Source organism: Bubalus kerabau, chromosome 21, assembly GCF_029407905.1.
Source record: "Bubalus kerabau isolate K-KA32 ecotype Philippines breed swamp buffalo chromosome 21, PCC_UOA_SB_1v2, whole genome shotgun sequence".
In the NCBI taxonomy this organism is placed as follows: Eukaryota; Metazoa; Chordata; class Mammalia; order Artiodactyla; family Bovidae; genus Bubalus; species Bubalus kerabau.
Window position 1 is genome coordinate 5,351,258 of NC_073644.1, and position 12,695 is coordinate 5,363,952.

At 52.2% G+C, this 12,695-nt stretch overlaps 1 protein-coding gene across 2 annotated transcripts; it reads right to left on the minus strand.

Moving 5' to 3' along the window:
• Positions 1-217: 217 nt before the first annotated feature.
• GALR1 (galanin receptor 1) lies at positions 218-11,818 on the minus strand. 2 transcript variants are annotated; one of them, XR_008706686.1, is made up of 4 exons: positions 11,662-11,818; positions 7,877-8,427; positions 6,246-6,325; positions 429-555 (listed from the first exon to the last, which is right to left on the minus strand). XR_008706686.1 is itself a non-coding variant. In XM_055559421.1 (3 exons), the coding sequence occupies exons 1-3, from the start codon at positions 11,368-11,370 to the stop codon at positions 238-240; spliced, it is 1,050 nt and encodes a 349-aa protein (XP_055415396.1). In that variant the 5' UTR covers positions 11,371-11,385; the 3' UTR covers positions 218-237. The 2 variants fall into 2 exon arrangements, 1 of the variants encoding a protein (XP_055415396.1); XM_055559421.1 differs by lacking the exons at positions 7,877-8,427; positions 11,662-11,818 and adding an exon at positions 10,705-11,385 and having other exon boundaries at positions 218-555; positions 6,246-6,311.
• Positions 11,819-12,695: the final 877 nt, after the last annotated feature.

Below are 12,695 nucleotides of genomic sequence, written 5' to 3' on the forward strand. Positions count from 1 at the left end.
CTTTTTTTGCTTATGGAATAGAATTTAGAAATAAAATAAAATTTAGAAATGGCCTTCACTAGACCTAGTGATTTTCCAGGTAGATCAAAGTACTTTTTAAACACAAGTGGAATTCAATCAATATAATATGAATTGTTGTTAAGATAGCAAGTTACTGCCTTGCTTAACACTGCAATGTATTTCTCTGTCTGGTCCACATGCATGCAAATACCACATTTTGAAATAAGACTCTTTTTTTCACACGTGAGTACAATTGGTTGATGGTGGGGTGTCTAGTCGACTTTTATTTTCTTTAGTGTCATTAAGAGGTGACTCCTTGCGGGTGTGGCACTTGAACACTTGCTTATAAGCCTTCCTGAAGTTTTCAGAGAGAAAGGCATAAATGATGGGGTTCACGGAGGAGTTGCTGTAGGCCAGGCAGTGGGCAGTGATCCTGAAGAAGAAGGAGGCGGGGGTCAGCGGGAACACCCCAAACTCAGCCCAGAGATGGATGACGTGGTGGGGCAGCCAGGAGACTCCGAAGACCACCACCACCACCAGCACCGTCTGCGCCGTCTAGGAGAAGGGAAGGAAGCAGAGGCGCTGATTACAACAGAGGAGAAGGGAAGAAAGCAGAGACGCTGATCACAACAGACAGGAACAGCGTTCTAGTTCATGCACTGACAGAGGGAATTTCCTGTACATTTCCACAGAATCAAGTGCATCCTAAACATGCTCTGGGTGCTGACCTTCACTTGGCAGTCACACCCCTAAAGGAGCTATAAGCGTGGCCCCGTGGTCCCCTGTCCACTTTGCCCCTGGAAAGAAGCAATCCCACTGGGATCCATGAATTCAGGGAGGCAGGGTGGAGGGGAAGGAGAGAGAGAAGGAAGGTGCTTATTTTCCCTCCAGCCTCACAACCATGGAGCAGGGACTCCCCGACCAGGAAACCGTTGTGGACCCACAGGTCCTTTCATAGGACAAGCTTGGACCTCCACCCTGCAGGAATGTTCTTATGTTATGCCATGACTTTGCTCTTACTTCCTGTGAGTTAGAACCTGACTATCACAGCCCACACTGCCCAGAACATGAGGCTTAAGATAGCAAGTCTTCCAGAAGAGACGCGGGATAGCTGACTGACTCGGAGAGGAAGTTTGTCCAAGAGGCGGGCTGGAAGCCAGGGAACCCGGCAGAGACGGGAGAGGAGATGCTCGGACTTCAGGACGAGGTCGGAGCAAGGGCGGTCTGGGAGCCGGAGACGGGAGTTACACTCATGTTTACTCTGACCACACAATGGTCAGAAGGTGCCATGAGCCATGCAAAAGCCAAGAGTTTGATGACCTTTGAAAAATGAGGCCACCTCCCTGGGCCTCAGCCTCCTGGCCTGTGACTGGGGTGACCCAACGTGATGATTCTCTGACTGGACCTGGCCCACTTAACACCTTCAAACAGTTCAGGTACAAAGCTGACCGCAGGGTTTCAGGGCAGCAGGTTTCCAGACTGAGGCTGCCGCATGCACAACACACAGAGCAGACCGGCACCCACCTCCCGGACGTCAAGGATCGTCTGCTATCCATCCGTTTACCCATTAGTGTATGGGATGTGTTCCTGATGATTCAATAACCACCTAGACACAATTACACCTACAAATAGCAAGGAGCACACCCACTGTCCTTCCTAAGATGGGAAGGCCATTTCTGTGCAGCACAAAATGCATGCTCTCTGGATATTCTGTTTCACTGCTCCTTTTAGGAGGTTTTCACTAAGTAACAAGCTGAGGGCAGAACTACACCCCAACAGCTTACAGATAAGAGCCACACTGCATCTGTATCAGATAAGAGCCACACTGCATCTGTATCAGATAAGAGCCACACTGCATCTGTATCAGATAAGAGCCACACTGCATCTGTATCCCTGTAGGGCAACTGTCAGCAGGGTGGCTTTTCTATGGAGGGTTTGTTTCTGTGTGTGTTTACCCAAGGTCATTCAAAATCTGCCTTTTATTTTTAGCAGGTCTACTGGTCTTTTCAGAACCATGAGCAAGGTTCCTTTCCTTGGTCTGCCTATAGCTTTGAAACGTGAGTGACTTAAGATTGCACTATAAATCAGGAAAGAATATCAATGGGTACTTACATAAACTTTATCTTTTATCAAATGATGCTCCCAAAAGAATTTAACAGAATGCTTGTTTAATACAATGTTTGTGCTCCCAGCTATGTGTCGACAAAGGTTCACTATTTATTTTCTGCCTATTTCACAGGCATCTCAGCCCATCCAAGCTGGTACAGGAGTGGCCTCCATACCAGCCACAGCTTCACGCGATGCCAGCACATCAAGGTGTCCAGGGAGAGACACACATGGCTCCCTCCTCTGTCTCTCTCACATCAGAGGACCAGGACCACGGAACTGGGAAGACATGGGAGGGATGCAGAAAGACATCCACCCATGGAACAGTGCCCTCACCCACCTCCAACTCAGAAAACATGCGCCTGGAACACACCAGCTCAAGGTCAAGATCTGGTCAAAAGAACCCACTGTACTAACAAAATAATGGCTGAGCACCGAAGAATCGATGCTTTTGAACTGTGGTGTTGGAGAAGACTCTTGAGAGTCCCTGGGACTGCAAGGAGATCCAACCAGTCCATCCTAAAGGAGATCAGTCCTGGGTGTTCTGATGTTGAAGCCCAAGCTCCAACACTTTGGCCACCTGATGCGAAGAACTGACTCATTGGAAAAGACCCTGATGCTGGGAAAGATTGAAGACGGGAGGAGGAGGAGTCAACAGAGGATGAGATGGCTGGATGGCATCACCAGCTCAATGGGCATGAGTTTGGTGAGGAACAGGGAAGCCTGGTTGCTGCAGTCCATGGGGTTGCAGAGTCGGACACAACTGAGCAACTGTACAACAACCGCAGACCTGGGTTTGCAGCAGCTCAGCGAGCCATTGTCATGCAGCACTTCATGAAAATTCAAGTATCAGGGTCTCACGGCCCACAGCGCTGCTTCCACAGGTCGTGTGGATGACGTACCCGCCCAGGAACCTGCCTTCCTACATAGCTCATGAGTGCTTGAAGAATCAGTGAAGAATTCCGCAGAAGCCACAACAAAAGCAAGCAGCCTCACCCACTTCGAGGAGAAGGCTGAGGAGCTTCCTCGGTGCTGACCGCACCTGGGCTGACCCACACCGTCTCCTCGGAAAGGTTCCAAACCTGCTTCCGCTCTTCCCCTTAGAAAAGTCAGACAGTGAGGAGACAAGGCCCTGTGTGGGGATGGGGGCTATTTTCATTTCTTACAGTATCATTTGCCTGAATCACAAATGGGTTTACACCCATCTGTCCATGTAGTGTGCAGAACCACAGCATCACCGTTGGATAGGGAAGAAGTCCCCGTTGAAGGTTATGTGCCAAGTCTCTGAATGAATTCTTATACCTAAGGTTGGGCCTTTTATTAGCCTGCCTTCTTTTTACTTCTTGCACTGAAAGTATCTGAAAAATAGTAATTTCTCCTCTTCCTGTGAGATGCTGTTTTTCAAGCCATCTGAGACATCTGATTTTTTTTTTCCTTCAAAGAATTTTGCTCATAATCCATCTAATGGAACTTGGCAGGGAAGGAAAAAGTGACTAAATGATGAGACTGATGAGAAACATTTTGTAAATTGTACAAATGACAGCCAAAAAGCTTGCTGAGTTACTCCAAGCCAGATGGGGGAAAAGAGCAGCTGTTAAAAGAACCTCGTGGTTAAGAAGGTACCATGAGGGTCTCACATATACCTGCCTATTACCAGGAACCATCCTGGGGAAGTCTACCCCACTGGGAAGTCTTCCAGAAATTGTTAAGAATCTTGTTTTCCTATCTGATCAGCCTTGTGCCAGAAAACGTTTCTCTAGGTCCAGCCGAGCCTAGTGTTAATCAAGGCCGGGCTCTGTACTGTGGTCACTACTATTTTGGCAAAGAAAAGCACACTCTTCTTCTCTATTTTTCTCCAAACAGGCAGGAGAGCTGTTGAGCACGTTTGTGTTGAACTTAACCCTCCACCTCAGGAGCGCTACCAGCCTTCACACGAAGTGGAGCCCTTATGGATGGACACGGCACAGGGGAAGGGGCCCTACGCAGCCACCGAGACGGGGAGCCAGAAATGGGTACAGCTGAAATGAATAAACCTCCAAGATCTTCTCGCATCACTCCATGATCCATCAGAAACTGAGCGTGTACACACCCAGGAACACTCTTCTCTGCCTGGACCCAGAGCAGCATCAGCGGAGCCGACCCAACCTCCGCCTCCAGGCAGAGACGCGCTGGCTCTCCACCCTGGGCCCTCCCTTCCATCTCCCGTTCCCTCTTCCTACCCTACTCCCCACACCTGTCTGCTAGCCTTTGCCTAGATGCAGGTACATGCACATACACAAACTATTTGTTCTGTGCCAACAAGGAAGTAATTAAATACATCAAAAGAGATCTGACATCTGTTCAGTGGTTATTAAGGGTCAGAGGTTGTGAGACTAGAAAAGAAAATCTTCCCTCCTCCAAATGTTGAGAACTTCTCCCGTGGGAAGAATTGCATTTACATATATGTTCCCTGGTGGCTCAGCCAGTAAAGAATCTGCCTGCAATGCAGGAGACCCTGGTTCAATTCCTGGGTCAGGAAGATCCCCTGGAGAAGGGAAAGGCTACCCATTCCAGTATTCTTGGGCTTCCCTGGTGGCTCAGATGGTAAAGAATTTGCCTGCAGTGCAGGAGACCTGGGTTCGATCCCTGGGTCGGGAAGATCCCCTGGAGGAGAGCATGGATACCCACTCCAGTTTTCTGGCCTAAAGAATCCCCATGGACAGAGGAGCCTGGTGAACTATGGTCCATGGTTGCAAAGAGTCAGACACAACTGAGCGACTAAGCACATATAATATATTCCCCCACATGTGAGTGTCTTGTGCTTCCCTAGTGGCTCAGACAGTAAAGAAGCAGCCTGGAAAGCGGGAGACCCAGGTTTGATCCCTGGGTCAGGAAGATGCCCTGGAGAAGGGCAGAGCAACCCCTGCAGTATTCTTGTCTGGAGAATCCCATGGACAGAGGACCCTGGAGGGCAACAGTCCACGAAGTCACAGAGAGTCGGAAATGACTGAGCAACTAACACAACAAGAATACACATGCCTCATACACACACACACACACACACACACACACACACACACCCAAATGTACACATATACATATAAAACCAAACAATGTAAATGTTAAAATGCTCACTAATCTTTCAGTTCAGTTCAGTTGCTTAGTCGTGTCCAACTCTTTGTGATTCTAGGGACTGCAGCCCACCAGGCGCCTCTCTCCGTGGGATTTTCCAGGCAAGAATACTGGAGTGGGTTGTCATTTCCTTCTCCAGGATATGATCTGAGTAAGAGGTAAATTAATCCCAATTTGTAAAATAGCTTTCCCTCAAACTGGGTTTGAAACATAATAAATCGCAGGGTGTTAGATGCTGTCAAACTCTTCAGGGGAAGCTTGTGGGAATCGGGATTCAGGGGAGAATGAGAAAGACAATTAAAGATGGGCTGGACCCCCCCCTGAGGCCGCTCCCATCTTCAGTTCTGCCCCCAGGGGGCCAAACCAGCACCCGTCTGGGAGGAAGAGAGCAGAGCACAGCAACTGCTGCGAGGCTTCAGGGAGGGATACAACAACACTCGCTCGAAAGATAATTAAGACGGGGCCTCCTGGCTCCACATCAGAGACGGTAAATACACAATAAAAGAAGTGTGTCTGCTAAGTCTCTTCAATCGTGTCTCTGCGACCCCATGGACTGTAGCCCGCCAGGCTCCTCTGTCCATGGGGTTCTCCAGGCAAGAGGACTGGAGTGGTTGCTGTGCCCTCCTCGAGGGAATCCTCCCAAACCAGGAATGGAACTCGGGACTCCTGCACTTGCAGGTGGGTTCTTTACCACGAGCACCACCTGCAGTTTCAAGCAAACTGTGGGTCCAGCCACCTGACACCCTGTCCCAGTCACCCACAGCGCACCTTCTCCAGAGGCTCAGAATCCAGAAGACACACCTTTCGGCCCCTCCCCAGACCTCCACCCACGTTCTCAGGCAGCTCAGTCACCTGCCCACCCTCAGCAGCTGACTCTCCATGTCTCCTCTCTGCCCAGGGCTAAGATGTTCGTTTCAAATCGCTGAACCCAGGAACCATAATTTCACAGGAGGATGCAGGAGAGCTAAGAGTATACATTAAACCGAGCTCCAGAAACGGCACAGAGAATGTAAACTCATGAGTTTTACCTTTTTCTTCGATGCCTCTGACTTCTTTGACACGTTCTTCAACTTTTTATGCAAGTGGTTAAGGACCTGAAAAACACAGACTGATAAAATCGGTTTGCCTCAGACCGCACAATTCATTGTCCACTTTGCATTGACATTTCCTGATGTTCTGCAAAGGGAAGACCATGGTTTACAAAATCACGCAAGCTGCAATCCACATGAGCTGGTGGAGTAATGACGACTGTGGATTGCCATGAACGTCTGGTCTTCTAACCACCTGTGTCCAGAGCACCTGTTGACAGAGCTCTGGTGTGGGTAGCTCCGAGATTTCTTCCAGAAAGACCCACTCCGCTGCCCATACCTGCATCCTCGCTGGCCTCCCTGCCACCTGGTTTCCCCTAAGAGTCTACATTTCTACAATCCCAGGTCCCTGCTACATGTTAAATCCTAGATGCGTGGAAAAACTACAGACTGCCTTCCAGCACACTGATAGCTGACAGGCCACCGTTCTACAAAGTTCTACAACTAATGGCCCATCAGGGAGGCTTCCAAGGAGACACTTTTTTCCTTCCTTAGAGAAATCAGTTTTGTCTTCTCTCGCCAGCGTCATACTCAGGAGAAATGATGTGAGACACTGTGGTTCCACACAAGAATTTGCAACATAAGCCATACAACAGGGTCAGGATGGTGGTACACACTCCAGGCAGGTCTTGAGTTCATTCTTATGAGTGAAAAACCTAAGGACAATCAGCTCAGGGTGACTAAGGGCTTGAGACTGCCCGTCAATTGCTCAGTTGAGTCCCTCCAAACACTGGAAACAGTGTTCCAGCCACCTCCTTGTCCCCCTGGAGCACCACAGTATGGAAATAATTTAATCAAATTGAACATATTACGAAAGCTGCTCTGTCTGGGCAGATGCAACCCTCCGGAGTCATCGGGCACTCCCTGATCGAGAAGCCACGGGATTTATCCACCACTTCACGATTCCCTGGGCTTCCCTGGAGGCTCAGATGGTAAAGAATCTGCCTGCAGTGGGTTCGACGCCTGGGTAGGGAAGATCCCCTGGAGAAGGCCATGGCACCCCACTCCAGTATTCTTGCCTGGAGAATCCCATGGACAGAGGAGCCTGGTGGGCTGCAGTCCCTGGAGTCACAGAGGCGGACATGACTGAGAGACTAACACTTTCACTTCACTTTCACGATTCCCTACGCCGGTCAAGCAGCTGTCATGGGGTGTGTATTTCTGACTCCAAACTCCCAGCCCTACCGAAATACTGCTCACTTCCCACAGGGGCTCAGCGTCCTCCGCAAGACAAGCCTCTCACTTACTATGGGGACATCTGGGGTCACTCTCAGTACAGCAACAATGGGTCTGTCTACTGTTCTGCCATCAGCAACTGGGGTATTAAAAATCAAATGGAAGAGAACGACAGAAGGGAGGCTTGTGCAGGAACAAACGAAGAGGACTTTCAAGAGGGAGGAACGGGCTGGACAGGGCCCCTCCCGGCGAGGACCAACCGGGCCAGGTTCCTTGGGGACAGCCTCCCCACCGCCAGAGGAGGACTCCAGTCACTGAAAGAAAGGGAGAGATGGCAAGGCAGCGTCAGTGAGGGCTGCCTGGAGAGGGCCCCACGTGGAAAACTGAGATGTTACCTGCTATGTTACTGGGCCTGGGGCCACTCAGTCCTTCCACAGACTCGGGGGTCACATCTCATAACTACAAAACGCCTAAGGAACGTAGTGGAGTGGTCCACGGAGGAAAAGCCCAAGCATGTTTCTCCTGGCTCTGTTCCACTCCATGAGTGCACACTATGGACTCACACTGACACGTGTGACGGACCCCACGAAGGTCTCGGCATCAAAGGAGGAAGGGGTATGACTGCGTTTCTCGGGAAGCTGATGACGTGGTGAGCGGGCACTTCCCCGTCACTCGTGCTTTCAGAAGTGTGTGCAGGAGGCCCACACCCGTCCTGGCACAGGTGCGGGAACCGGGCAGGTCACGAGTTCATCTGGTGTCAGGCCAAGGAGGGCCCAGGACAAGCACTCCCCCGAGGGAAGAGTGAGCCAGCCCCACAGCAGCAGAGGGCGGGCCACTCATCCTCCAGCCCCGCATTCTGGGTCTCCGGGGAGGGCAGGTGCAAAGGACCTTCCACTAAACTCCTGTCAGTACAGAAGGCAGCTCTGGAATGCAATTCCTTTGTTAACTTAAAAAAAACAAAACAAGAAAAACACTGTGATTTTACATGTCTTTTGATCTGGGCCTTGGGGTAACAATCAATCCTGAATGTAACATTTAAGTAGTGAAACCCTTCCATGCAAAGCAGACAGTGACTGAATCAAAGGAAAGCAACTGAAGTCTTTAATCTTTACCTTTTTTCAAGCCCTAAAATGAATATGCAAATATTACTTTGAGTTTCAAAGAAATTTCCAGTTATCCTTAAAGGCAAACTATTTCCATATTTTAAAAAAAAATCCCAATGATCATGTATTTACTGAATTTTTTAATTTAGAAACTTCGCCTTAGGTGTGACTTTTATAAATTCTCAAATGACAGAAATGTAGGCTGGTTTCTTCCTAGAAGTTTATCTTGTTGTTTCCATTAAAAAGACCTGAATTTCCAAAAGACCAAAGACTTTTGGGAAACAAAGGAAGAATATACTTCAAGCATAACCCATGTAATGATGAATGAAAAGCCAAACACTTTAAGAATCTCTCTAGTCTCAAGGTCCATGCCCCACAGGCCCTCATGCCCCAGGGGGCTAGGAAGCCCTGCATGGAAATCCTTCCTGAATGCTTTACCAGCTTCACAATCTCAGTCAGCTGCTTCACTCCTCCAAAACCCTCTTTCCTTATCAATAAAATATGCACAGTGGCTCCAACCCACTGGGTCGCCTGCAGATCAAGTGACATAGGAGACCACTGCCCTGTGCAGACCAAGCTTTGATTTGCTTTTGCTAGAAGCAAAGGGAATAAACCAGCCATTTATCAAAGAGCTAAGCTACAGTGATTCCCAATTTCCTGCCTTTACTGCATCTCTTTATGCACAACCCTTCGGTGCAGGACATTCTTTCAGATCATATCCGAAAACATTACCATTCAAAACAGACACTGCTCTAGATAGATGGCCTGGGGGAAGGGCAAACAAAACCAGGTGGCTCATAGTCCACATTTCTGCTGGGGGGAAAAAAAACTATGAGTGGAACATAAGAACTGATTGCTGTTCTACTTCACCTGATTATTCACAGACCTAGAATCACAGGCTTATCAGAAAGAAACTGAGAAACAGAGAGAGAGAGAGAGAAGATAAAATGGTGCAGAGCTCAGAATTCGGTCACAGAAGTATTTCTCTAGTGGCGATGGTATTGGGGAGGGTGTGTCAGGGAGAGGGGCTCTCACCCCATGCACTGCATCTCCTGATTACTAAGCAGATAAGGTGGCTCAGACAGCAAATAATATGCCTACAATGCGGGAGACCCATGTTTGATCCCTAGGTGGGGAAGATCCCCTGGAAGGGGGAATGGCTACCCACTCCAGTATTCATGCCTGGAGAATTCCATGGACGGAGGAGCCTGACCAGCTACAGTCCATGGGGTCGCAAAGAGTCAGATACGACTGAATGACTAACACACACAAACAAGTTGTGTAAAAGGTGTAAGACTTAGATCAGTACAAAATCTTCAAAACCATGTGTAATTAATGAAAGAGAACGTGATTGTGCTGAGCTGGGGGGAAGGGCACTGCAGAGAGGAGATGCGGGGTAGGGGGACCAGACACGTGTCAGCTGTGTGTCTCCCAGCGGAGGCTTTAGACCTGCCACCTGAACCACTTAATATTCTTTACCTCCTCCTAAAAGGACTGAAATGAGGAAACGGCAGCAGCAAACCCATCCATCCAACGTTCTCTGGAGAATCCGCGAGGACATACTTCTGACCATTTGGATTTATGACGCCTAAGTTGTGTTATGAAAAAAGCTCTGTCGCCAGGAGCAGCGGTTTCACAAAGCCGGTCTTGGCCGGCGCCCCAGCCCCGTGCACCCCGCGGGCAGGGAAATCCGCCCATCCGACCCCAGTTGAGGGCTGTGGAGGGGCGCGGGCCCTCCACCCAGCAAAGGGGCCCGCTCGGCAGGACCGGGCGCTCGCATAACGCTGCGGCCACGGAGGCAATCAGGCAGGCTGAGCGGGCTACGAGGCTAAAACCTGCTGAGAAGTGGACGTTGAACTCCGCCTCCTTTAGGGACAACCTCAGGGCCCAGGGCTTGCGGGGGCCAGGACGGACGCCCGGATCTGCAAACTTTCCCTGTGTCGCCCAAACTCCAAGCAACTTTCGCGCAGCATCAAACCCGTGAGCCCAAGCCTCGGCCAGAGGAGGCGATGGCTCGGGCAGAAAACTCACGGGGGACGAGGGAAAGGGGGCGGGGCACCGGAGGGGTGCGGGGACAGAGGAGACGCCCCGGGCCCGCGGACCCGCCCGGCACCCCGCACCTTGGCGTAGCAGAAGCAGATGAGCAGGAGCGGCAGCAGGTAGCCTAAGACGAAGGTGCACACCACGTAGGCCTTCTTGTGGCGCTGGTTGGGCCACTGCTCCCAGCAGAAGGTCTGGTTGCTGACGTCCCTGTGGAAGAGGCGCTGGTGGTAGGCCACCGGCGAGGCCATGGCGATGGACAGCGCCCAGATGAAGCCCACGCCCAGCAGCGCGTTGCGGGACACCCGCAGGGCGGAGGAGCGGCGCGAGTGCACGATGGCCACGTAGCGGTCCACCGACATCGCAGCCAGCGTGAAGATGCTGACCAGCATGGACACGGTGAAGAAGTAGTGGATGAACTTGCAAATGAAGGCGCCCAGCACCCAGGTGGGCAGCGCGTACACCGTGGCCTGGAAGGGGATGCAGAAGAGCAGGTAGGCCAGGTCGGCGATGCTCAGGTTGAGGATGAACAGGTTGGTGGTGCTGCGCGGCTTGCCCGGCTTGCTGCGCGCCAGCACGGTGATCACCAGGCTGTTGCCCAGCACGCCGAGCGCGAAGATCAGGCCGAACACCACCAGCGTGACGAAGTTCTCCACGCCGATGCCGAAGAGCGGCCTGGGGTCCGGGGTCGGGGGCTCAAGCCCGCTCGCGTTCCCATCACTGAAGTTCCCAACCTCCAGCTCCATGGCGCGCAGAGGGAGCCTAGGTCGCGCTGGCGAAGGGCGCCTGCGGGGGAAGGAGGGGCTACGGGTGACCCAGCTCGGGGCACTCAGAACCCAGGCGCCCGGGCCGAGTGGCACCGTCTTTTCGGACGGGGCCACCTGGAAGAGGACGCAGACGAGAGCCGGAGCTGGACCTTCCCGCACTCGCGAGGCTGACCCAAGAGCGCCGGGCGTCCGCTTATCCGCCACCGAACCGGGGAGGAGGGACCGGCCGGCGCAGCCCTGCGGGAAGAGAGAGCTCTCTCTGCGCCTTACCAGCTCCGCGCCCCTGCAGGTCGTTTCCCTCGTCCCGAGAGGCTGCGGGCGGCACCTGTTGCTCCGCGCGGCTTCCTTCCCGCGGCACTCCGGGGACACAGCCCGGTGCGCAGCAGCGCGGCGCGCGGTTCGTGGAGAGGGCTCGCCGCGCCCCCCAACCGGCCGGCTCCGCTTTCCCCTCGTAGTTTTTGGTCAACTGGACGAGCGCTCAGTCTGCGCCTTCGCCGTCGCCCGCAGGGTGCAGCTGAGATGTAGCAAGGACTCAGCCGAGCTGAAATCCGCGCTGCCCGGGGGTCCCTCCGCCCCCCGGAAGTCGAGGCTCGCGCAGGGACTGGACGAATCCTAATGGGGTGGGTCGCCGCCCACCTCCTCTCCGAGAACAGTCGCGCGCTCTTCTCTGCGCACTGCTGACCTGTCTGCGTCCAGCGACCGCAGCAGCCGCCGGGGTGCAGCCCCCGCCCCGACCCCGGCTAGCAAGGCCGTGCGCGATCAGGGCGTGCTGGGCGGGGAGGCGGGCGGTGCGCAGGCCTCCTCCTTCATCAAAACCGTTCATCCCTTCGCTCCAGGGCTGGCGGTCGCGGAGCGGGCTCCACGGCCCAGGAGTGAAGCCCAGAAACCGGTGATTGGCCCTGCGGCTACCTGGGGCTTTGTAAAATCCCTGACCCCCGCCCCCCTCCACCCTGCCGGCTGCTAGGGATGGAACTAGGGTGGCCTGTTTGAGTTTTCTTGATAAACGTGGGTACGATGAAAGGGGAAGGTGCCCTGTTTACATCGTCCAACTTTATATCAGTTTTGCCTTATGTTACTCATCCGAGTGACATATACAGAAGGCGCGAAATATTTGTAAAATGAAAAGAACAGATTTCATCTCACTGCTGTCGATCCGCCGACAACAACAAAAGAGGTGTTTACGTCTAGAAGTGTCAGTAAGCGTTATATGCTTGCCGGTTCGCAATTAAGGGGCTGAAATTGATCCCTTCAATTCGCAGCGTTTACACGATCTGTCTGTATTCCCTTTCAAGTATCCCCATACC